A 25313-nucleotide genomic window follows, 5' to 3' on the forward strand; every position below is an offset into this window, starting at 1 on the left:
TATAGTGGTAGCATTAATTAGGTTCAGTGGTCTGTTTAGTTCATTATTGGTTAAGCAAATAGGAAAAATTGCCGTAAACATCAGGCTTTAGGTTTTATAAGGTATAGTGAAGAATTGCTTTGCTCGCAGTGTTTCTCAAGTTATCTGTGAATGAATTTGAGAGTTTGTAAAAGATGCCAACATAATTTATAGGCTGCTCTTTAAAAGTCATACAAGGCCAAAAAAAGTAGGAATTCATTGTGAAGTGTCTAGTACTGTACTTTTAACGAAATTGACTAAACAGGGAGTGCTTGTTGATTCGGTGATAGCAAGGTGGTAGCATTTCGTGATAGCAAGGAATGCTTGGTGATTTGAAGCCCTTCTGAGCTGTGTGCGTACTGTGCTAGATGTGCATTTCATGGCCCTTAAAAAGCTGGCAGATAAGTAGGCCAAATTATGGAATAAATTTCAAAAAATCAAATCTTCCGAGAGACGATTGCAACCACAGCACTTGAGCAAGTGCGGGTGCACACTGTTAGCCCACGCCTGACTGGAAGGATTGATAAAAAGTGGAAATGGCAGACAAGAAGGCCCACTTTTTCTCTCTCTTTTTTTCTTGCAGGTTGCTGGTGATACCTGTGAGTCTTCTAGTGCATAATCCTAGCTTTCGGCCAGTCACAGTCACCGTGGAGCCAGGCAACAGGTGGGCTCTTCTCTTGTCTCTTCAGTTGCCTTCTTTAGTAGCTTTGGTGCTAGACGTGATAAGATCTTACACTTTTGAACCATGAAACCAGCAGAGTCACTAACTGGCCAGACGCCACATCATAAGAGTGTACAGCGGACATGGCATCCTCGTGGCAATATGCCCAACTTTCAAGGCCTTTGAATGTTCCTTCTAATCGGTTTCCTTTGCTTCAGTGTCGTAGAAAAGTGCTAGGGCAAATGCAACAGTGCTTGGGTTGTATCCTCGGACCACGTTGGCAGCCTGCTATAAGGAATTCATACTTATTGACCTTGCATGATGTGCACGTTGTCCAAAACAGGGTCCTGAACTGCTGCTTCAAACTGCTGCTCGCAAACAGCGCATGTTTTATCTTACCTTTTTGTCCGACCAGCAGAAGTTTTTTTTCTTCACTGTTCCCACAAACCAACATTCTTTGGGAACCTTAAGGGGGCAGTTGGGTCTTTGGGGCTGAAAAACGGTCAAAAAAAGCGTTTTCTCAAAAATGGAATTTTTGGCCTCCACGGCCATTTTTCTAACAGTCTGTAAATTTCCTCATCAAAGGGCATCATATTTTGTTGTTATTATATTATAATAGCATTTTAAAGTGCACTCTACAGCTCAGTTAGTGCAGAATTCAATGGTGAAACAGCACTTTTCTTGCAATGCAAAGCTAGCATTTCATCCTCAGATATCTTGGCACCCAGAGCAGGTACAACTTTAATTCTTTTTGCTTCTGATACCAAAATGTGTGGAGAATACAATATAGGAAACAAATTTTTCAAATGGAGGCTTTGGAAAATTATTATTGTGTTCAATTGGCACCACCTGCGAGCCATTTCTGGCAGAGCGCGGGAGAAGCGAAGTTCCCTGTGCTGTAAAACGACCAAAAATAGCTAAATCAAAAAAGTTCTTCCTATGTTGTATCCTTTAGTCATTTGTCTGCCTAGCCACGTGGTAATTGCCATTCTGCATGGAGTGGTTATTTTGTAACTGTGTCCCAAAATAATGGCAATTAATCATTAATTAACTCAAAATATAATCAACTTACAAAAAATCTAATAGGAAATTTAAAATCAGCACAAAAAACTCTATAACGCAGTGCAGTTTCATTAAAATTGGTTGGTAAATAAAAAATATAGCTCTAAGACCAGTCTGCCCCCTTAACAAGGCCACCTTAGGTTCATTTTTCTTTTACATGTACTGAGTTATACAAAGAAATTGTAGGATTAATTAAGAGGGTTTGGGGTACACCCCGAGATGCCAATGCCGGCATAAAGGGTGCTCCTATGTTGCTGCAACCCTGACTAGCTAGCTACGGCTACCAACAACATCCTCAAAATTGTCCAAGAGTTCATGGCACGCTACAACGCGGTCGACTCACTGACAAAGCGATGATAGGCTCCAATGGACCAGGACGAACCAGGGGCTTTGTTGGCAAAGTGGTACAGTGCATGGTGATTGCAACAACTGGGCCAAGGACTATAAGATACCAACGCGCACCTCAGTGACCAGCTTCATAAGAACCGGGATGGCCAAGGCTACACTTGGGCCGCAAGCATGGTAGGCTTAATAAAGGGGGACATGGGTCTTAGAATGGCTGAAAATTGCGAAAAAATGCACTTTGGGAAAAACTCGTTTTTGAAGTCTTCATGCCTTTAAGCACCTACTCTGAAAGTTTCACCACTGAATTTTATGGGGAACAATCTCAAAATGGACTTTGAAAATGCAGCGGGAGGTGCAAAATGCCGAAAATCGAGCTAAAAAAGCTTGAAATTCGCATGCCCGCCATCGCCATACACAAAGCAGACTGCCTGCAGCACCATCTCGGTCTAGTTTTTAGCTGCTTTCTTTGTGCGTATTTTGCACTATCTCAAAATGGTGTCGCACGAGGCGAACAGTATCCTCAGCTATGTTAAAATCAAATACATACTTGAAATCTGCATAAAAATCTGCTAACACTGCCAATTATCATTTAGCTGGCGCTAAAAATAATAAAAAATGTCCTCTGGTTTTTTTTTTTTTTTTTTTTTTTTTCTCGCCTTTGCTGATGCGTCGCCACTTGCATCCGAACTGACTTGCGCGATTTTGGACACTGCGGGTGCGGCGACTGCCCCCCTTAAAGGAGCCATGAAGACAAAATACAAGTTTGTGTTATTCAAAAGATTTTGATTGATTGATTTGATTTGATTGGTTGTAGGGTTTAACGCGCCGACGCAACGCTGGCGATGAGGCGCGCCGTAGTGGAGGGCTCCGGATTAATTTTGACCACCTGGGGATCTTTAACGTGCGCCGAAATCTCGAACACACGGGCGTTTTTGCTTTTCGCCTCCATCAGAAAAGCGACCGCCGCGGCCGGGAATCGAACCCGCGACCTCGTGCTCAGCAGCATAACGCCTTAGCCACTGAGCCACCGCGACGGGTTATTGAAAAGATTTTGTGTTTTATAGTGCCCCCAGCACTTGTCCGAGTGCAATCGATGCTTTATTCATTAAGAAATTAGTTAATTTGAGTTAAAATTTTGATTTTCCTGCTAAATCATGCGTTTTTGTGATCTGCAATGACATTACAGGAACCGACCGCTCTGCAGCTGATGGGGAAGTCTTGTTTACCGTTAGTGAACCTAGATAGCGCCACCATACCGTGGCAAACCGTTTTTTGCCTTTGGTTTGTTTTTGACCGTATTTAAACCTAGCTTGTTTTTGTTCGGGGAGGAAATAATTGTTTCGTGAAACGTAGTGCTCGCTCGACAAATATGGTCACATGAGACACCATTGCTTGCGTCAGTCGGACAGTGTCGTCTGAGACAACCCCAAAGCCCTGCAGTCCTGTGCAGCTAAACCAAGCATAGTGCGCACAGTACCAACAGCACTACGCATCGATACTTCTATGTTTACGAATGTTTTCGTAACTTTCACTGTTTGTCGCACCATTCTTAGGGCTTTAAAAAAAATGTGCCCCAAATTTAAGCGCAAATAGCTCGTTCGGCAAGCTTATAAGCTCTGCCTAATTTGTGTTTGCTTTTTCCGCCCTCCGCCAATCGCAGAGCTGGCTGGTATGACATCATAGGTTCTGTTGTGGGAAATGAGCTAGTGGGTCGCATGCCCAGTCCCTTTTTTCCTAATTATGTAGCTTATTTGAGTGAAGTTTACGTTAAAAGTGGTGTCAGCATGATTCTAATGAGGCAATCTTTTGGATGAACCAAACTTGTGTTTTCTCTTCATGGCTCCTTTAATGGGGCTACCTGCAGCCTCCAACCACGGGCCTACGTCAGCCTGCGTGACGATGTAGCGACGTGACGTAGTTGCGAGGCGGAAGCGCAGGCTGCACACAGGCTGAAGGCCACACTTGTGGGAAGAGGCGGAGGGGGTCTAAAGAATACCCCAAAAATCTATAACAATGGTTCTGCTCATGGCCAGGCATTTGTGCCATGTCTATCAGTTCACTAATCAACACCACAGGTAGTGTTCTTACCTTGTAGGTCATCAAAACTTTAAATGGTTGAAAAAAAAAAAGACCTAAAGAAAGATAACCCAGCAACACGCATGAAAACAGGGCAGCCCGCTAGCATGACGACTATCTCTGCATTGTGTTCCACTTTGGTGACATGTTGTGGCTATACTGCGCACTGCAGAGTGTCGGTGGCCGAGTGTTGATGGCCGATGGACTGTCCAGAACTGCCCGAGACTCACTTTGATACTGAATCGTTTTTTGTTTTTGTTTTTTCAACTTAAGCTTATTGCTAATGATTGCTTCAAATATTGTTCCAATTATGAACTACTCTCAAAAAATTATATAATATGTCTCCTTTGATGCTTTACAGCCAGTTTCTTTTTTTTTTTTGCTATTGGTTAAAAAAAAATGGACAAGTATTTGCTGGTAGTAACAGCATCAGTGTAATTGCATAAATAAAGTATCCCTCTAACTTTGAAAAGATATGTCTCCAAGTAATTATAATTAAAATATACTTCCTATAAAATAAAATGGTTTAGAAACTTCCATTAGGTCCTTTTCATTAGTGGGGCTATGAAGGCTGTATGTGTTAGTAGACCTTTGGTATGGGAAATGACGTAAAAATCCAGGGAAATGGTTGTTGTTCAGCATGGGTTCCAAATTCGAGGTTTTTTGGTGCCGCAAAAATGCATGTCCTGTGAGGTGTGTCTAGCTTTGAGCTGCAAAATGATTTTGACCAGCATCTTGTAGCCAAAGGTGTTTTTGTTTTTGCCTCTGTAAAAAAAGAAGCCGCTGCAGCCAGACATTGAACCCACAAACTTGCGTTTGGGAGCAGAACACCTCGGGCACTGCTGTAAGTGTGCGAACTGTGGCGTGAATCATTTTGTGCTTATGCAACCCTGCCTGAGGTCCCCTACACCAAAGTGTAAAAAAATGAAATCTCTTTGTAGGTGTGAAACTGTGCTGTCCATTATTAACACCCTGTTACTTTTCCGACAGCCTTGCGGCAATATCTCAAAATAGGCCCAAATCCTGATTGCTTTTAGTGTTCTGATACACTCCTTGGTTGCCATCGCCCTTGTTCCAGGGTGCCTGCTGCTGCAACCAGTCCCTCGACCACACCGGACCTGGTAACCACTGATGTGGGCGGGTTCAGCTGGACCACTGCAGTGAGGCGTCACCTGCCGATCAGGTCTCACACGACGGCGTCCGTGGCACTGTCGGCCACTTTTTCCAAGGCTGGCACCTACAACATGGCTGCCTTGCATGTGAGCGTGCTCACAGACGATGGACGTCTTTCACACGAACTGCTGTGTCCTAGTCTCATGGTGGTGCAGCAGCCAGAGACTCTCTAGGCTTCAATTTCAAAACACATTACAGGCCATGCGACTCCACTAGCCGGAGCCTCTCCTCGAGTGCTGCCTTCTTTCAAGGGTGGCATCTGCTCTGGGCCGAAGCAAGCATGAGATGGGCAGGGCCTTCAACCACTGCACCCATGCTCAGGATAGTTCTTTCAGATGTGGCGGAAAGCATACGGTGTGCTCGGGCCAGTGCCTTGCTGCAGTTGTCTTCGACTGGAGAAGAAGAAAAGAATGCAAAAAAATGCAAGCTGACCGTTCGGGTGTTGTCGGACTGTGACCACCCAGTGCACATTGCGGACAGCAGTAGCCTCGAAACAAGGCAGGCACGGCCTTGTTCAGAATGCAGTCTTCGCAGAAGGCATAAATGGAGCTTTATTTTTTAAACTTCGGGCATTTTTTTAAATCCCAGGAAACAATATTCAAATGGTTTAACAGATTTAAAGCATTAAAAGGGGAACGTGGATAGCTTCTTTGCATCGGATTGCTGCTAAGGCATCAGAAAAATTGCAGATCGGAATGCATGGCTTTCAAGAAGAGCCAGCCGTTGGAAGTGTTTTATTAAAAAAAAAAAAATCAGGTGCAACAACTGTGTTTGTTCATGCGTTGCTTTGAGCCTTCGTAGGCGACTCTTATTTCAGTAGCAGCCTTACTTAGTGTCTGCAGTTTTTGGTGCACTTTCATTTTTACCCTAAGAATGCAGGTTGTCTGGTTAAAGAGGCTTAGCATATGTGATATTCTTGCAGCTAGCTGAAGGAGTCAAAGTTAAAGAACAAATTTCATAGTGTCTGCATCTATGATAGATCATATGGTCTGTTTTGCAGGTGCTTGGCCAAGAAAGGCACTGTAATGATATTTCATTTGAGAACAGGACAGGGAGAGTGGTGAATGTTTGATTAATTTAGTATGCCTATTGAAAACTATCTTACGGTTTTTATAGTTGCTACTGCTCTGAAGCACATTCCTTTTGTCAACAAATTGTAAACGTATGCGTACGACGTTTCTTTCTTTTTCTATTTTCTTTTTTTTTGCCTTAAAGGAAATTACAAGCTTGTGTGCCATAAGAGTAGCTGCATTATGTCTTACAGTGGATTCTGTAAGGCCCTTTCACTGAGGGGTTTCTGCAGTTTTCAATTAACTAAGGATTTTGAAAGTTGTGTACTCATGCATGACTGGAAATGTTATGTTTTGGTTCACAGGTTTTAGGGTGGATATGGAATGTCTTGGATTAGTTTTGTAGCTTCTAATAATTTAACAAACTCTGCAAAGAAACCTGGGTATGGAATTGGACATTTGTTCTGTCATTGTCCATGTCTGCTTATTCGGGTTTTTGAAGCAGTACTCCCATTCTCATGTTCTTTTTGGAAGCCATAGTGGTGTTCTGGGGTTGAATGATTTGTTCAAATGAGGTAACCCTTGTCTTGTGCTGTTTCTTTTTTTCCTTTTAAAACCACTGCCTTCTCTTGTGAAGGCACTAGTACCACCTGCAGTGTGTGTGGGCATGTTGGTGTGCAACGTCATATTGGTGTTGCTGCATGAAATGACACTGGTTGCAATTAGCATTTGACATGTTCTTTGAGAGTGAGTTTGGAGGCCTGATTCTTACTTGCTTGCAGTGCTTAGTAGTAGCCTGTTTCGCACGAATAAAGTCTAAAGTGCTGTTTGAAGGTGGCCTTGGCTTGAGATCATGCATTGGTCAGGCACAGGCAGCCTTAAAATAAAACGAAACAAGCGAGCAGTGTGCAAAAACTATCGTCGTTATGCCTTCCCATCCAGCGCGTGCTATCGAGATAGCTGAGTGCGCATGCATGTCCCTCACAAGGCACTCTCTGCATGTCAGTGTTCTTTATTTTAGCAACAGTGCCTCGTTTCTCTGGAATATTTATGTAATAGCGGTGCCTTGCTCGGTGTTAGAGCAACGTGACGATGAAGTTTTGTGGCTGACTGATTGGTTGCCAGTCGCTGTGTGATAAATGGACAACTAATACATTAGAACTCCGCTTATATGTTCCTCACTATTACGTTTTCCTGGCTATTATGTCATGGTAGCACGTTCCCTCTAAAATGTCCATAGACAACCATGTATTACAATCCTGCTGAATACACCGTCATACCACGACATTCCTGCTTTATATTTATGGCAGGAATAATGAAAAATATAGCTAAAGTGACAAAAATCTGCGGAAAATGAAGGAACACTAACTGCGTAGTCCCCATTGGGTGCTGTTGGCGCACCACTGAAGTCCCATAAATGAGAGGGCACGGCACAACACCTGTAAGCCTCATCACCATTGTCACCATCACAGTTGTCTCCACTCAATTCGCACGGGAACACACTTTTGTGACGGCGCCCATACACGTTGGGTGTGTTTTCTGTTAGACTGTTTCAGGCTTTGTTTGCCTTCTCCACTGCCGTTGATGGTGTCAAGAAAAGGGATAGCCCTCGCTTAAAGAGAAACTTGATGTTCTTCTGTAGGCAACAAGGAACCAATACAGGAAAAAATATGTATCGCCAAAGAGTTTGGACTACCACTGTCGACTCTGAGCTCAGTTGTAGAACCCAATTGAACTGAACGTTGTATGAAGGTGAATTGGAGAAAGGCAATGTCATTTCACAGGCCCGGAAGAAGTGCCAAGCTTGTTTCAAAGATGTTTTTAAACCTTTGAAAATGCCAAGTAAATTTATTTTGTGTTTGAACCATGGCTTATGTCTTTTTTTATAATGTTTAACTGCATGTTTTTGCAGTACTAATGGCATGTTCGTGTTATACATTTTCTGGCCACTACGTTGTCGTTTTTTTTTCGCGGTCCCTTGAAAAATGTATAAGCGGGGTTCTATTGTATCAAGCATCAGTGCGCCACTTCTATTAATTTTAGTATTGTTTTTCTCTAAAAAAAATAATGCACATTTGCATTTATAATGATTAAACCTGTTAACTATGCATTTTTTAAATACATGTTAACTTCGCTAATTATGAATTTTTTGGCGAATGCTTGGCTATAAATGGTGATGAAAGTTCATAATTTTTTATTCCTGTTTCGGTTTGTTTTTTCAGGGCTTTTTATAAATGTATCAAGCCCTGAAAATCTTTGTCGTGTGATGGTAGAGTATACGAGGGACATTTTTGGTTTCATTAGTTCATTTTAAAATTTTTGGTTTCTCTCTTTCTTAGACCACTTCATGTACATAATCAGAATAATTAAAGGCGTACTCCACATGGTCTGCGTTTTTGTGCAGATGCAGGGTCTTTCATGATTGGTGCTGTGGCGTACTTGGCCAAGAATTCTTCCGCATTAAAGGATCATATGGACATCCCTTGGAGCTGAACGGGACCGTTGCACGGCCTCAGTGCATTCCACGTGGTGTCGGGAGTTGTGCCGCTTGCTCGTCTTGCCATGTAAGGCGCCACCCGGTGCTGCTTTTGACAGAAATGAAGCACTGCGGCCGAAGTAAACCAAATTGGTACACATTGACTAGCGAAGGACATGCATGTGCACTCGGCTATCTCGACAGCATGTACTGGGCCTGAATATGTCGCGCCGATAATAGTTGCGCACCGCTTCCTTGGTCCGTTTTATTTTGTGGCTGCCTGTACGTGTTGTATGTGTTGCTTTTCAGTTACAGGGCATAGGTTACAGCACTGTGGGCAAGCTTATTGACCTCCGCAAAAGGTCACAAGATCCATGGCTGCAAGAGGGATGACATCATGCGTACTGGCCAGGGAAGCAGTGGTATATGCTGGTTGAGTTCTTAAGCATTTCACATGCTGCTATGCGTAGAGCCAGTTGTATTTAGAGTCGATGACATTTTTTCATGAACTGAGCCGTATATTTTCTGCCATGCCTGTCATTAGGATGACCGAATTTCTTTTAAGCTCTTTTAAGCAGTACACTTAACACTAACAAATAGGGAATGGCTGGGACCAGTATTTTTGGCAACGAACTAAAAGGTGGGGATTATTGCAAATACTTTTTTTTTACAATTACAGGATGATGCAGTGCTGATTGGGTGGATTAATGCCTGTGCTACACGGGTGTTTCAAACAACGTTACTAGAATAAACTCAAGATCAGAGCTCCGCATCTCTGCCAGCAGAGGAGGGTGGTCCAAACGGCGGTTGCGCGAACTGGCGGCGCTGCAGTTAAATCTTGCTCTACTCTCAGTGCGTCTACTACTGTGGAGGGTCGCCATAGCAGATGTCCGCAGCGGGCCACTGCTCAGACGTACCGCGGCGGCTTTCTAGTAGTGCTATCGCCAAGCTTAAACAGCTTAAACATGAGAATCCTTCCAGTCGACAATCCCACGTCGCATTTGTGTACTGCTTTATTGTATATACGTAAGGTCGCCTGTATGCATTAGCCCGTAACAAATCCTTAACAAATTACATTTAATAAAACCACAGTTGAGTCAATATACCACAGAAAAACGAAACAGATTTACTGAAATATCTATGTGCAGACTGAGAATTGGCCACACGTATGGTACTCATTCTCACCTAATAAAAAGCACACAACCACCAGTATGCAACAGATGTGGAGGACGACTCTCAGATCTCCATATCTGAATTGAATGTTCAAGATTTGAAGACGCTAGATGCGTCACTTTCCCGAGATTTATAGATATATGCCATGCCGTCACTTTCCCGAGATTTATACATATATGCCATACCCATACACCCTTCACTATTTTTAGCAGATGAGCCTACGTTTCCCACGAATCGCCTTTAACTTACATTCAAGATATCGGATTCTTAAAATTTATTACCTACCGCGTGTAATTCCACGTTTTAGACTGAGGGCCTTTTACACCCCCATACCAATGATTTATTTTTTAGCCTCCTCATGTCCTTTCAGATTGTATTTTACTGACATGAAAGACCACTCACTCTGACATAGCGCTCTTTGGCCTTGATGCCCTTGTGCCATGAACACATACATACAATACAATAGCCCGCATGCGTTGCTCATTGTTTGGCTAAGAATTGATGGCCGGCCTTTATTTGCAATGAGTTTGTGGCAGTTTCTAAGTGAATGAGCATTTTCAGCATAGTTTTTATAACTGTATTATCTCGACCAAAAACTAACTGACACGTTTTTAAAAGCAGACTTTGTATGTGCCTTTATGTCCGCGCGGCAAGATGACAGTTTTTTGTGAATCTCGTCAATGCAAGGTCCCGTTAACCAGCTTTCGAAGTGGAGTTCCTATGCTTAACTTTATTTATATGTGCGGGGGCTGGTCTCACCTCCTCCGGCCTTTGTGCTGCTTGTGCTGCATACGAGACGTTAGATCACCAAAGATGAAAGTTCGCCTTGCAGTTCTATCGCTCAGTTCATCTGTGGCAGACGCACTCGACATGGGAGGTCATGTTAAAGTTTTAATCCGCAATTAGAGCTGCAGATGCTACGCCTGAATTCATAATGATCTTAGACCGCCTTTTTGATGTTTTGAACACAAGAAATCTGTTCAGCTAGTCCTACAAGGCACCTCTGCGAAAGGCGAATGAGGTTTCAATGAGGACTTCTTTTTTAAAAAAGGGCTGAATTGTACGTAACAGGACTCAAGGATGCACAAGGAGAACCAGTGATTGAGAGCCTCAAGAAAACCAGATTTGTTGACTGATTGATTGTAGTTTAACACTCCGACGCAACGCAGGCAATGAGGCGCGCTGTAGTGGAGGGCTCCGGATTAATTTTGACCACCTGGGGATCTTTAACATGTGCCGAAATCTTGTACACACGGGCGTTTTTGCTTTTCGCCTCCATCAGAAAAGCGGCCACTGCAGCTGGGAATAGAACCCGCGACCTCGTGCTCAGCAGCGGAACACCTTAGCCACTGAGCCACCGCGGCGGGTAAACCAGATTTGTAGGACTCCTTATATGTATGCACGGGGTCGTAGCACCTTTTGATGGGCTTCTGGCAACAGAAAAGCTGCAGTATTTGCTCCCCCACAAGATGTCTCAAGGCATTCTGGAAGCATTTTTTGGCCGCGTTAAAGGAAAGGGCGGCTGTATAACTACTGCCTGCCGAAGGTTCCGCACAAGGCAGTTGTTTATTCAATTGCATGCGAGCCGTATGTAAGTACATATGTGCGAATATGCATTCAGCTGTTTGCGGCTGTAATATGTATTCGCTTGAAACAGTCCAGAAGCGGGGCGCACGGTGGAAGCAACAAAGGGCTACTTTATTTTTTTATGCACCCCAGGGTTTATACAATTTCAAAAGAGAAATATTGGCGCAACTTGGAGTAGTGGTGTAAGGCTCGAGAAACGACAGAGCTGGCAACAACAGGCTCTCTGTCAGAGACCCTGTTGCATCATCATCATCAACAGCCTCTAGGTCCGCTGCAGGATGAACGCCTCTCCCATCGACCTCCAACCGCTCCTGTACCACGTCGCTCATGTCCAATCTTTGCCTCCGAATTTTCTTATTTCATTTCTCCATCGAGTAATTGGCCTTCCTCTTTTGATTTATAGACCCATCTCTTGGTGTACACTGTGTCACCCTGGTAGTCCACCAGTTGTCATTTCGCCTAATTGCGTGGCCAGCCCAAGTAAATTTTGTTTTCTTATTTGAGGACGCGGGTTCGATTCCGGCCGCGGAGGCCGGTTTTCTGATGTAGGCAACAAGCGAAAGCGCCGTGTGTTCGAGATTTCAGCACACTTTAAAGATCCCCAGGTGGTCAAAATTAATGTAGAGCCCTCCACTATCCACATTTTGTCTTGAGGCTTCGAGGTTTCTTCGTGTGCCGGAAGAATTTGTCTCGGCCTAAACCGCTCTGCCGTTAAAAAGAAAGCCCGCATGCTAAAGGAGCACTAGGTGTCGGGGGAACAGGGTGTGTTCCCTGGCCAGTAGTGGGTCAGGGAACAAAGTTGTGTTAAGGACATATTAGTAGGAATTAAGAAATGAATGTGGGCAGGGCATGTAATGCGAAGGCAAGATAACCGTTGTTAAGGGTAACAGAGTGGATCCCCATAGAAGGCAAGTGTGGCAGGGGGCGGGAAAAAGTTAGATGGGCGGATGAGATCAAGAAAGCAGGGAGCGGGAAAAAGTTAGATGGGCGGATGAGATCAAGAAATCTGTGGAGATAAATTGGTCGCAGTTAGTGCAGGACCTGGATAATTGGAAATCCATGGGAGAGGCCTTTGCCCTGCAGTGGGCATAGATAGGCTGATCATGGTGATGATGATGATGAAGTCAAGAACTGCCTGATTCGTCACAACACAGGCTACCAGGCAGCTATAAGAAACGCATGCACTTAAAATCCTCAAAAAATACGAAGGCATACTAGCTGGCCAGCTTGCTTAAATGCTGGTTCTCATCTGTTGTTTACAGATTTTAAGAAATAATTGTCCTTGTCAGATGTGTTCGCATCTGCCATGTGTGTGCGTTTTCTTGGCTGACTTTTGTTGAAATGTGCTGAAACCCAATTTTTGTATACAGGTTGGCAATCTTCATCGTCAGGTGAGGCTCCAATTAAGCAAATAATTTTTGTTCACACAGTATAGCCACCCTTTCAACACATTGTTTGCAAATAATGATTTTAAGTCTCTGAATTGCACAGGTAGAACACGAAACCCCTTTTGCACAACGTGGCGCATCTTCCAAGACGTGTTTCGATGGTGCCACGAGACCATTGTGTCTTTTCACAGCTGAGTGCTGGCAGCTCATTGGACATCAGTGCAGCATTCATCGCAGGATGTGCCCCCATACACTTTCCGTACCCAAATACTGCTATACTATGTGGCGCTACTGCACCGAGAACAGACGAAAGGCTGTTGGGGAAGTCCACCTGCTGGGTGTAACCGTGATCATCGTCAAGGGGCTGCAACAGTGATGACCTTCTGAACGATGCGAAAGATGTTGGTGACTCAACGGGGCCTTAGGGGCAAAAAGCAGTCGCAATACCACAAGAGCAGCTTCCGGCCTCTGATGATGCAACTTCTCTTCTAATCAAAAGATGCTTGTAGGCAGCTGTAAAGTGGCAGACAGCAGTTGTTGTTATAGCCGCCCTTTCCTTCCTTTTACGCGGCCAAAAAATGCTTACAGATGTCCTTGAGACATCTTGTGGGGGAGCAAATACTGCAGCTTCCCTGTTGCCAGAAGCCCATCAAAAGGTGCTATGACATCGTGCATTCGTATAAGGAGTCCTACGAATTTGGTTTTCTTGAGGCCCTCAATCACTTGTTCTTGTGCATCCTTGAGTCCTGTTACATACAATTGTGTCCATTTTTAAAAAGGAGTCCTCATTGAAGCCTCATTCACCTTCCGCGGAAGTGCCTAGTAGGAACAGCTGAACGGAATTCTTGTGTTCAAGACATCAAGAAGGCGGTCAAAGATCATTATGAATTCAGGCGTAGCATGTGCACCTCTGAATTGCAAATTAAAGCTTTAACGTGAACTCCCAAAGTCGAGTGCATCTGCCACAGATGAACTGAGTGTCAGAGCTGCAAGGCGAACTTTCATCTTTGGTGATCTAATGTTTTGTATGCACCACAAGCATTACAAAGGCCGGAGGAGGTAAGACCAGCACAAGACTCTACTGCAGCGCCAGTAGTTCTCGCGTCCACCTTGCCGTCCGACTCTCCAGCGGAGCTTTGAAACTGAGTTTATTCTAGTAACATTGGTTTCAAAGGCCTCCAAGTGCATTGTCTATCAACTCAAGTGAACTGAAGTTGCACCCTCCACATGCTGTTCAGGCAAGGCCGCCGTATCACCAATGATTGGAACTCCATTGAGACTTTCGGAGGCTATATCGACTCCACTGTAAATTGAAAGTTTCTGTGTAGCATAGGTACTAGATGGAAAAAGAAATCACTTGCCCCATTTCTTCTCCAATTTAACGTGAAACGTTCTTGGGCTACACCTCCATGAAGGCTACAAGCCGTGCGTGCCGTCGACCAATGACCTTGACACATCCTTAGGCTACTCCTCCAACTTAAGTGTGTTGCACGTGTGTGTGTGTGCGTGTGCGCGCCATCGTCCAAAGGCCTTGAAACCTCAACACTGAAGGGTGGGACTATCGATTGGCCACACTGATGACTATCAAAACCGAAACATGTATGAATTCATTTTATTTTGGCACAAAAAACGAAAAAAGTAAGTTACAGGTTGCAAGTGCTGTGCAACACAATTATTTGGTGATTGGCTGTAATTTTTATCAAACTTATTAAAGCACTGCTAAAACCTGCATTGGCAAGTAGAAAAAGAAGTATTTTGTAATGACCTAGTTTCATGGTGGTGCAGAGTCCCCAAGTTGTGTTTGAAGCAATCAGCTTTTGTGTGAGTGTCATTGTGTACACTACTATGGGGGAGACGTCTGAGCTCAGTTTAGGCAAATGAGACCAAATCTGAGAGTTGAAATGTCGGGCCTAAGATCAGTTGTCTGGATATGTGAGTCTCTAGGTAAGAGCATCGCAATGAACTACATCGTACATGTACCTGCCCGACGTCCTCTAGTCTTATTACCAAGGATGCCACCCCTTATTTGAATACAAACAGCAAGTGATCTCAAGAGAAAAAAAACGGGACGGCACAGCCGAGAAGATTGAAACTGAAATTGTTATGAAGCAAGTGTGCATGCGTCTAGCGAACGAGATATGTTTTTTGTTCGAAGGCAGTAGTGTGTAAGAAAGAACACTTTCACAAGCTCTTGATTGGTAATTATTAGCTTCTGAAAAGAACCGTGGCAGCCTCTCATGGCTGTCATTTTAGACATTCTTTTTAGGCTATATGTCTTGAGCCTTGCACGGAATACGAGACAGGCCCCCCTCACGGTGGCTGCTGCCCCGAAGAATTCATGACGTCAAGCTAAACTAATCTCGTGACTTTTTGTGACGTCACAAAATGTACGTCATATTTACGTCACTTTTTTTGCGCAAACGAGCAGGATTGCCAGATTAGGCTATTAATAGCCAAATTTGGCAACTTTTTTGTACGAGTTAGCGTCGAAGATTTTCTTTTGGCCATGTGGCTAATTTTGGGCTGCATAATCACTTCCACCCCCACCTCTACAAGGCGCTTCCCCTAAAACTGGCGCCGCTAAGGAGGGGGCGCATGCCAGACAGATTGACCCGCGTCTTTGCAGTCTTTCCACGTGCAGGCAGCGCAAAAAGGTCTTGCGCGTGCCTCCTCCTCCTCTTGAAACGAGCGCATTCGGGAGATAAGAAATATCGGTGAGGATCCTTCGGCCGAAGCAGGCGTCCGACTAATTGGAATAAACTGCGTTAGAACGATTGTTTGGGCTAGTTGGTGCATACTATAGCTGAAACTGAAAACAGCGCAAAAAGACAGCGCCCTGTGTCGTCGTTTCTTGGCCCGTCTTTTTGCGCCGTTTTTAATTTCAGTTACTTGGAACCATATCGACGCTTAGAAACGCGCCTTGCATCGACGATGAACTGACCTTCTCCATTCGTTTCCGAACTAGGCAGCAATACAGCACGCTGGGCTGACCACATGATTACACATGGGGTCCTCCTTTCCGGAGCGCATACAGAACCAACACCCTCCAGCATAGAAGGTATTGGGAGAACTATACCAGTGCTGCTGCCCATAGAGTTAATAATAACTTATTATTTTATAAAGCTGTGCTGCTGCAGACGTCATGCGCCCTGGGAGAGAGGGCCAACCACATGAATATACATGTGCACCTAGCTGTGGGTCCTTCTTTGCTTAGTGTAATAGTGTCGTAGTTCCTCATCTGGGGACTTAAAGGAGCCATGAAGACAACACGCAAGTTTGTGTTATTCGAAGGATTTCGTGTTTTATAGTGCCCCCAGCGCTTGTCCGAATGCAAACGATTTAAGTTTAAAATTTTGATTTTCCCGCTAAATCGTGCGTTTCCGTGTCTGCAATGAAATCACGGGGCCTTGTTTACCGTTAGTGAACCTAGAGGGCGCCAGCATACCGTGGCAAGCCGTTTTCTGCCTTTGGTTTGTTTTTGATCGCATTTAAGCCTGGCTTGTTTTTGTTCAGGGATAAAATAATCGTTTCATGAAACAGTGCTCGCTCGACAAATATGGTCACGTAAAACACCGTCGCTTGCGTCAATTGGCCAGTGTCGCCTGAAACAACCACAAAGCACCGCAGTCCTGAGCAGCTAACCCAAGCATAGTGCGTGCAGTACCAAGCTAGCAGCATACGCATCGGTACTTCTATGTTTATGTGTGCTTTCGTAACTTTCACTGTTTGTCCCGCCATTCTTAGGGCTTTCAAAAGAATGTGCCCTAAATTTAAGCGCAAATAGCCCGTTCGGCAAACTTATAAGCTCTTCCTAATTTGCGTTTGCTTTTGCCGCCCTCTGCCAATCGCAGAGCTGTCTGGTATGACGTCATAGGTTCTGTTGCGGGAAATGAGCTAGTGGGTCGCATGGCCATTCCCTTTTTTCCTAATTATGTAGCTTATTTGAGCGAATTTTACGTTAAAAGTGGTGTCAGTATGATTCTAACGAGGCAATCTTTTGAATGAACCAAACTTGTGTTTTCTCTTCATGGCTCCTTTAATGTAGGTTGAATCAGCACTGCAGCGAACCTGAGAGGGTTAACCATGTGATTCCACGGTGACTGACGTTTCTGGGCGCGATAAAGTTGGTCCCATGTCACCAATCCTTGTGCCTAGCTATAGAGTAATAAATAGAATAGAAGAGAAAAGAATAGAATAAACTGATGGAGCGCGTGACACTAAAAACCACGCACGCCGCTCGCACCCCAGAGGTCATGACTGGAAAAGTCCTTGCGGAAAAATAATTTTATATGCGCAAAAAATCACCTTAATCACCTGTCCTGGAATTCACACGTTGACAGCATTTGTTCGACTGCATTGAGGAAGTTGGGTTTGTTAAATCTTTTCGATTACCTATCCTACATCAGAACAGAATCACAATATGCACGCATATATGGCACGCCTACACAAAATGTAACATCGATAAACTGGAAAGAATTCAGAGGAAAACATACGCTTCATCTTTTTAATAGCGACCTCGATTAAACACGCACTTGGGTTGTCCCCAAAACCGGCACGGTGCACAGTGCTCGACGATGGTGTGCACTGGCACGGAGCATTGACAGAGGTAACCGCTATGCTAAAACTACGTCTACTAGATTCTCCTAGAGAGTTATATCATAGCGGCGAGTTTTAGCATAGCGGCTACCAGAGGCTCATGCTACGGCGGCGGGTTAGCGAGACCCGACTGCGCAGGCGCGCGCGGGGAGGGCGAGGAAGTTACCCCTCAGCAGAGCGAACGCGCGGGCATGGCCAGCCCGCGGAACTAATCCAGCTTACCAGAACAAATGTGCACCTGCCCAGATGGGCCCCGCTACCCACAGCCGTAGCGTTAGCGAACGGTACCCGCTATGCTAAAACTATAGCGGCTAGCGGAGGCTCACGCTACGGCGGCGGGTTCACACGACGGAGCCTTTCAGCGGAGGGAGGTCATGACATCACTGCAGGGGACATCCGCTCAGCCAGCTCTTTCGCTCACACAGAGGATGCGTCTGTCGGACGGATATCAGTTTGTGAGTCCGAGATGCAGCTGTTCAAGGAAGGCTGCACCACCGAAGCCAACCGACTTGACCTGTGCGGGAGGAAAAGTGCCTTCTCTTTGCGAGTGTGTGTACGTCAGTTGAGTGCGACGGATTGGTGCGTCCTGACGTCAGCCGAGGAAAAGGGTGAAAGGGGGCAGACCCAACCTGGTTATTTAATCTCGTGCACGCAGGAGCGCAGAAACCTGTTCACTCAGTCAAACGCCGTGTAAATACCTGTACATAAAGTTTTTTCTTCGCCCTACGCGGCCCCAATTTGCCCCAATTCCGGATCAACGAACGCCATCAGCAGTCACGCTACCAGATCCGCAACAACGTTCAGAAACTGAAGACAAAAAGGGAAACAGAGAGGATATTTGCTCAAGAACTATGCAGAGACGGAAAAGCAACTTTGGGGTTGACCGTAATGACAAGGGAGGTATGCGATGTGTTGAAGGAATTTATGTGCCAGTTGTGAAGAACAGAATTTATATTCAGATTGCTGCATGAAGATATCGAACCGTTTATTTACACAGACTTCCTGGATGAGGAATATGCCACCAATGTAGAATATCATGATGAAATCACTCATGTTATGATCCGTCTCTGCTATGCATTGAAATACAAAAGGTACGACACCACAAAACCGAGCCAGATCGACGACATAATAAATTCCTCTACAAACTTCAATGAGTTTTATACACTGACTGAAGAATTATATGACCCACTTCATGTGAAGAATTTCCAAGAAGCCTCTGCGATAGAAACTTTGCATGCGCCACAGTTCCTACCGCAAGCACAGCGTGACAACGCGACAACTTTGTTGGCTGCACGTGATCTTCAGACAGAAGACGCCTTGATATTCTATGCCTTCCAAGAGACCGCCGACATTGCCATGAGCAAGTCAGACATCTCCTCGACTCCCTTGGTGTCACCGCAAGCTACGGATCGGGAGTGTTCCTAAACTGACATCCCCGATATACCACCTGGAAAGCTAAAAGGGCAAGATGCGACGAAAGTGTTGTCAACTAAACTACAATTGATGGACGACGCTGAAGAGTGGAATTGATGGACGACGCTGAAGAGACATCCCAAGACGATTGCCGTTACACGCATCGTACAACACAGCCGAAGAGTTTGCAATCAGCCCCCTTTTACGAAACGGAATGCATCTCACAATGACACTCCAACTAGGAAATTGCGAACGTCCAGAAAGAAGCATGAAGGAGCTAAGAAGCTGTTTTCCGGCCCAGATTTATATAAAATCCGAGCTCAGAGGTGTCGAAGATAAACTTCGAATTTCCGCCTGGCTGCATCGTCTGCACCGACACTACCAGCATGTGCTCAGGAGGCGGCCCTTGCTGCAGCTTTGCCTTCGAATTGCCTCAGAGTATCTGACAAGGACTCTGACAAAAACTCAGTCAAGGCACCTACCAGACGCGGACGGACCACGGCTTCTTTGTGGGCGGTGAAGATGTAGAAACTTTATAATCATTATCAGGGCACCAATGAGATTATCATCATCGGTGCCTGTCATCACGTGAGCAGCTCTGGCTCGAGCTGCTTCGTCTTTCTTCATCTGCCATCGTGTAAATAGAACCACCATAGAGAGAGAGAGAGAGAGAGAGGAAAACATCTTCATTTGCCCTTCTATAAAGGCTTCTGCGTTGCTGGGGGAAGGAGCTGCTGTTACCAGTCGCCCCCAAGAACTGCCTCAATGTGTTGGAGGAGGGCCTCCCAGTGCTCCTCTTCTGTCAGTCGTAATGAGGAGGTGGTCAATTGTCGGACTGAGGGCGCGTACCGGCCGGCGCTTTTCGTCCGCTTGCGGAGAGCGAGTTTGAGTTGTTTTTGGGGATCCTCTGGGGGGTCAAGCCACTCCGCCCAAGTGCCAGGAGTAGGGGAAAGGGAGTCTGTGTATATGTTTCTTGTCTGTATAATCTCTAAGCAGTCCCACATGTAGTGCTGGTTGTTAGGGTACCCGTGACCGCAGCGTGGGCAGCTAGGGTGGCCAGGTTTATTTTCTATGTAGTGCATGATATGTGGGGTGCGTAGGACACCTGCTTGAGCTCGGCGGATGCAACTTGTCTTCGATCGCAGCCAAGAGATGGGAGGAACGCAGTGTGTGTCTTGATCGGTGCGAAGGTCTACCAACTTTTGGTGCCTGGCTTGTCTTTCTTCGACGCGGCTGGTGTGGCGGTCGTATTCCTCCGGCAGCGCAATTGGAGGCTCAGACTCGCGGAAGAGAGTTTCGAGCGCGAGTTGGTGAGCCGCCACATTTCCTGGTATCCCTTGATGACCTGGGATCCAGCGGAGTTCAACCGAAAGCTCTGGTTGGGAGGTTAGATGCACTTCGAGAATCTTGCAAATGTGCGTGGCTATTTTATTGCGGCAGAATAGGCGGATCGCATCCTGGCTGTCAGTCAGTATAAGCAGTTTCCGTCGGCCGGTGAAGTTCGTGATGGCATCTGCTATGGCTAACGCTTCGGCATGAACGGGATCACTAATTCCTAGGAAGCGACAAGTACTTTGTCCGTTCCCGTAGTACGCGGCGGTAGCAACTATACCGTCTTCTGATACGGCGGCGTCGGTGTAGACCGGAGTGTAACCCTGGTCTATCTTCTGCGCCACTAAATGGCGGGTGGCACGCGCTCTGTGGGCTCTGCGCTCGTGGTCGTTTTCCACACTCATGTGGCGGGGGATAGGATGTACAGTAAGCCTTGGCAGGTGTTCCCAAGGAGGGCGTTCTTTAATGTAGCCTTCTGGCTCCTCGATTTGTGCCCCTAGGGAACGGAGTATAGCTCGTCCCTGTCTAGAGGCGCGCAGCCGAGACTCTTGCGCTTCTTTGTGGATGTCTATGCGGAGTGATATTGGAGTGTGAACTCCCATTCGTCGAATCTCATGTAGTGGGGTGTAATTCGGGAGTCCCAAGGCAACACGAATAGGTTTGCGCAGTTGCGTTTCTAATTTTTCTATCTGAGTGCGTGTTAGCCGCATGTAAGGGGCTGCGTACATGATGCGCGGAATGATGAACGCCTCGAAAATTCGTAGTAGTTCATGTTCTTTTACCCCATGTCGCTTCCTTGAAATCCGTTTCATCATGTGCGTGATCTGATTGATCTGTGTCGTGATTTTTTTAACCCAAGTGTCCGCTTTGCCTTGTTGGTGAAGCCAAAAGCCGAGCACTCGAATTTCTTCTTTCCTTGCTATGTTTGTGCCGTCTAGTGTTAATTTGATTAAATTGCGGTTATGGTCAGAGCGGCCGGCTGGACCATCCTCCACCACGATGTATTCGGTCTTAGAGGCGGAGCAGCTGAGACCAACGTCTTTCATGTATGCGGTGACGACATCAATCGCTTGCTGTAGTTGGTGCTCCTGGTGCCCGGGGGAACCCTGACAGCACCACAAAGTCAGATCATCAGCATATATGTTGAAGTGAACGTCGGTGATGGGGTCTAGTTTGGCGGGCAGGTCTTTGAGGACTATGTTAAAAAGAGTACAGGGACGTCTCGGCCCTCTTATTTTATACGGCCTCTTTCCAATGCTCTGAACATATTGAGAGACAGCGTTTCGCAAGAAGACCTCGGAAGTTTAAACTAACTGTTCAGTAGAACATATTTTAAATCAATTTTAATCCTTGCGCGCACGAGAAAGCTCATTTGCACCATCGAGCAAACTCATGACGTCATCTGCACTTCGACCCAAACTGCCGACGTCAGGGATCTTGTGACGTATCGAGGCAGCCGTGGTGCTGTTGGCGCGCGCTCTTCCGCCTTCTGAATCTCGTCACAGTTTTTGGGACCGACTTCACTGGTGACTACTGCCGATCGGGCCGGCATCGGCTGTGGTGCGACGAGAATAGTGATGTCAAATGCGCCTTCCTGTCTTGGCGGCAACTCATAACCATCCACATCTATCTCATCTTGTTAATGTCACTGTCATCGGATGCTGGTTCAGGATTCCGGGACGGCTGCAACTCTTTGGATTAAACGTGCTGCTGCTCCTGTCTCTCAAGGCCCCTCAATAGATAGTGTTCCCACAAAAGGGCCTGTGCGAGCGCAGAGGGTGAGTAGCCTGCCAGCACACTATTCTAAAGCTCTTTTTGTGTCATGACTAAGTGCCAGAGGTTCATGAACCTCAGGATGCCCGGCACAGAGAACCTGTCGACTATTCTAGGCCCAACACTGCCCCATATCAAGCACATTTTGGATGCAGCTAATGAAAACGGATAATGTTTTGTACTTTTTTATGGCAGGAGCAGTAAATATGAAGGGTTTTCATTTTGAAGAGAGTGCGTTCCCTCTTGCCAGTGCACATGCTCGCTGGCATGCCGGGGCTTGCAATGGTTTCAAAAACACTGCAATGTTAACATATAGCAATAATTCCTGACTACCGTAAAATCCCGAGAGATAGCCCACCTAAGATCGAGAGCAAATCGAGTGAAAATATGACGTGGGCTAAATGTATCGCAGCCAAAGAGCGAACACGCGTTTATTAGCACTGTATTCATTCGTCGTCAAAACCGTCGAAGGAACAGTCGCTCTCACTGTCAAACAAAAGGTCAACCACCTCCTCACGCACGGAGTTGGACGCGGCTGGCAGGCAGCAGAAGGAGGGATCGCCGAAACGAGCCGCTCATGAAGCTCTGAGTCTTCTTATCCATCGAGGGCTGTTGATATACCGCACCTTTTCAGTTTCCTGTGACCTGTTATCTCACCCTACCCACGCTACCTAACCCTGTTTCCCCGGGCGTCATTCCCGGCTGGGATGATGCTGTTGTCAGGGGTGGGTTATCTTTCGGTGTTTTTGAAAAAATTGGAAAATTGTGCCAAAAATAGGGGTGGGTTATCTTTCGGGGGTGCGGCATCTCTTGGGATTTTACGGTATATACTTGAAGGCAACTAATGCCTGTGTGACACGGCTGTTTCGAAGGCCTTCCGAAGGCCATTGGACCAATCCGCCTTTTTCAAGACGCCACTGCGCATGCGCGAAGCCCTAGCGGTGAATGCGAGAAACTGTTTGGAGGGCCACTGCACCATCCATCTGCAGCGTCCACCGATACTCGGCTGAGGCCCATGCATCGTCGGCAACGTGAACTGCAAATATCTAGCCACTTTTGTGTCGTTTGAATGCAATGCCGCTTTCGTGTGCTGCGTACGAGTGCACCTCACGGGCCAAGGGTGACAAGAAGGAGCGTTTTTTTTCGCTTCCCATCAGCTACGTGCGACAGGCAACGCCGAGAAGCCTGGATTAGGGCTGTGAGACGCCAGTCTGAAAATGGGAAGTGGAAGTAACCGCAGTTAAGTTTAACCATGGTTACGAAACTTTAACCGCGGTTATCACAAACTGCGGTTTTGTCTGTTACACAGGAAATTCCAATTGTGGTGACCGCGGTCACTTGGTTGTGAGCGTAACAAAAATAAATTACCACACTTTTAACTTAACGAGAAAAAACAAAAGAGAAGCAGTGTAGGCAATATGAAATATCGTTAAAGCAGTCGCTTCAGACCCAAACACAACGCACTCGCGCGCGACGAGGAGAGAGGCTTCCCCAACTGCTCCCAACCGGCTTGGTTTGCTCAGCTCTGCTCGGTGTTGGGAACTTTAGGCTTAGCATCGCGGTGGATATTCGACCACTGCTATCTCTACAACTGCGAATTACTATCCATAGCACAATTTTTCACCGGCTAACATCAACTTTCTCGCATGTGGAAGTTCTTTTCCGCGATCAGATTGATTTTGAAGAGCGGCGACAAACTGTTGCTGCCATGGTCTGGGCCGGTTCGAGCCGCTTGCAGTTCCGTGTGGGCAGGCACGCCAGCGTGTTCACAGGCATGGCCGACGTGCACGCCGATCGTTTCAGAGTGCTGAAAATGCTTCATGACTGCCTGGTTTATCAATTTTTTTGGCAGACGACGCGCCGAATTTACAAATTTAGCACGGCTTTTGTCGTAGTTAATCGGGTGGATCGGGAAACGAGCTGCTGCTGATGGGCAGTCGCGCTGCTTGCGAGAGCAACGCAAAGAACGCCAGCGCCTTTTGGGGGCAGCGTTGGGGCGCCCGCTATTTGAGAACCTTCGTCTCCTCGAATCGCCAGGTGATTTTTTTTTTTTTTCGCCTCTGCTGCGCCACTTGCGTCCGAACTGACTTGCGCGATTTTGAGCACTGCGGCTACGGGAACTGCGATTAGCGTGACTGAACTGAGGTGGCCAAGCTCAGTTTGCGTTAACCATGGTTAGCGGGGTAACCGCAGTTTCGTCTGCCGTGTAACGCAGCAAACTGCGGTTTTGTCTAACCGCGGTTCCCTTAAGGGGGCAGTTGGGTCTTTGGGGCCGAAAAACGGTCAAAAAAAGCGTTTTCTCAAAAATGGCATTTTTGGCCTCCACGGCCACTTTTCTATCAGTCGGTAAATTTCCTCATCAAAAGGCACCATATTTTGTTGTTATTACATTATAATAGCATTTTAAAGTGAACTCTACAGCTCAGTTGGCGCAGAATTCGATGGTGAAACGGCACTTTTCTTGCAATGGAAAGCTAGCATTTCATCCTCAGATATCTTGGCACCCAGAGCAGGTACAACTTTAGTTCTTTTTGCTTCTGATACCGAAATGTATGGAGAATACAATGTTGGAAACAAATTTTTCAAATGGAGGCTTTGGAAAATTATTGTGGTGTTCAATTGGCACCACCTGCGAGCCATTTCTGGCAGAGCACGGGAGAAGCGAAGTTCATTGTGCTGTAAAACAACCAAAAATAGCTGAATCAAAAAAGTTCTTCCTATGTTGTATTCTTTAGTCATTTGTCTGCCTAGCCACGTGGTAATTGCCATTCTGTATGAAGTGGTTATTTTGTAACTGTGACCCAAAATAATGGCAATTAATCATTAACTCAAAATATAATCAACTAACAAAAAATCTAATGACAGATTTGAAATCAGCTCAAAAAACTCTATAACGCAGTGCAGTTTCATTAAAATTCGTTGGTAAATAAAAAAAATAGCTCTAAGACCAGTCTGCCCCCTTAACCGTGGTTAACTGCGCCCGTGTAACTAGGGTATTATGGCTAGTCGACCAGGCCAAGTCCATCCAGCCGTTGGTGATGGCAAGAAAGCCTCCCGGAATGAACTGTTCCCCTGGCGATTGCATGCTGATGCAGTTGCAGTCGTCAGGGGAAGTATAAGATTTAAAAAAAAAAAAAAACTAGGTGAGACTGAAAGCTACCTTCTCTTCGAGCGTCGAAAAACAACGCGCTCACGCCGAAGGCAACAACCACGACGCACCGCGCTAACCT

The 25313-nt window shown here is 45.9% G+C and overlaps 1 protein-coding gene across 1 annotated transcript in view; it reads left to right on the forward strand.

The window, feature by feature from the left end:
- L(3)76bdm (trafficking protein particle complex subunit 8 homolog l(3)76BDm) overlaps nucleotides 1-8209 on the forward strand; it is a 117009-nt gene extending 108800 nt beyond the window's left edge. The window contains exons 26-27 of the mRNA XM_077686037.1: nucleotides 602-682; nucleotides 5241-8209. Coding sequence (XP_077542163.1) covers nucleotides 602-682; nucleotides 5241-5508 — 349 coding nt within the window. The 3' untranslated portion in view covers nucleotides 5509-8209. The remainder of the gene's footprint in view (nucleotides 1-601; nucleotides 683-5240) is intronic.
- Nucleotides 8210-25313: the final 17104 nt, after the last annotated feature.

The sequence above is a fragment of the Haemaphysalis longicornis genome, unplaced genomic scaffold (assembly GCF_048455015.1).
Source record: "Haemaphysalis longicornis isolate Haplotype H1 unplaced genomic scaffold, Haemaphysalis longicornis Haplotype H1 scaffold_1, whole genome shotgun sequence".
Taxonomy (NCBI): domain Eukaryota; kingdom Metazoa; phylum Arthropoda; class Arachnida; order Ixodida; family Ixodidae; genus Haemaphysalis; species Haemaphysalis longicornis.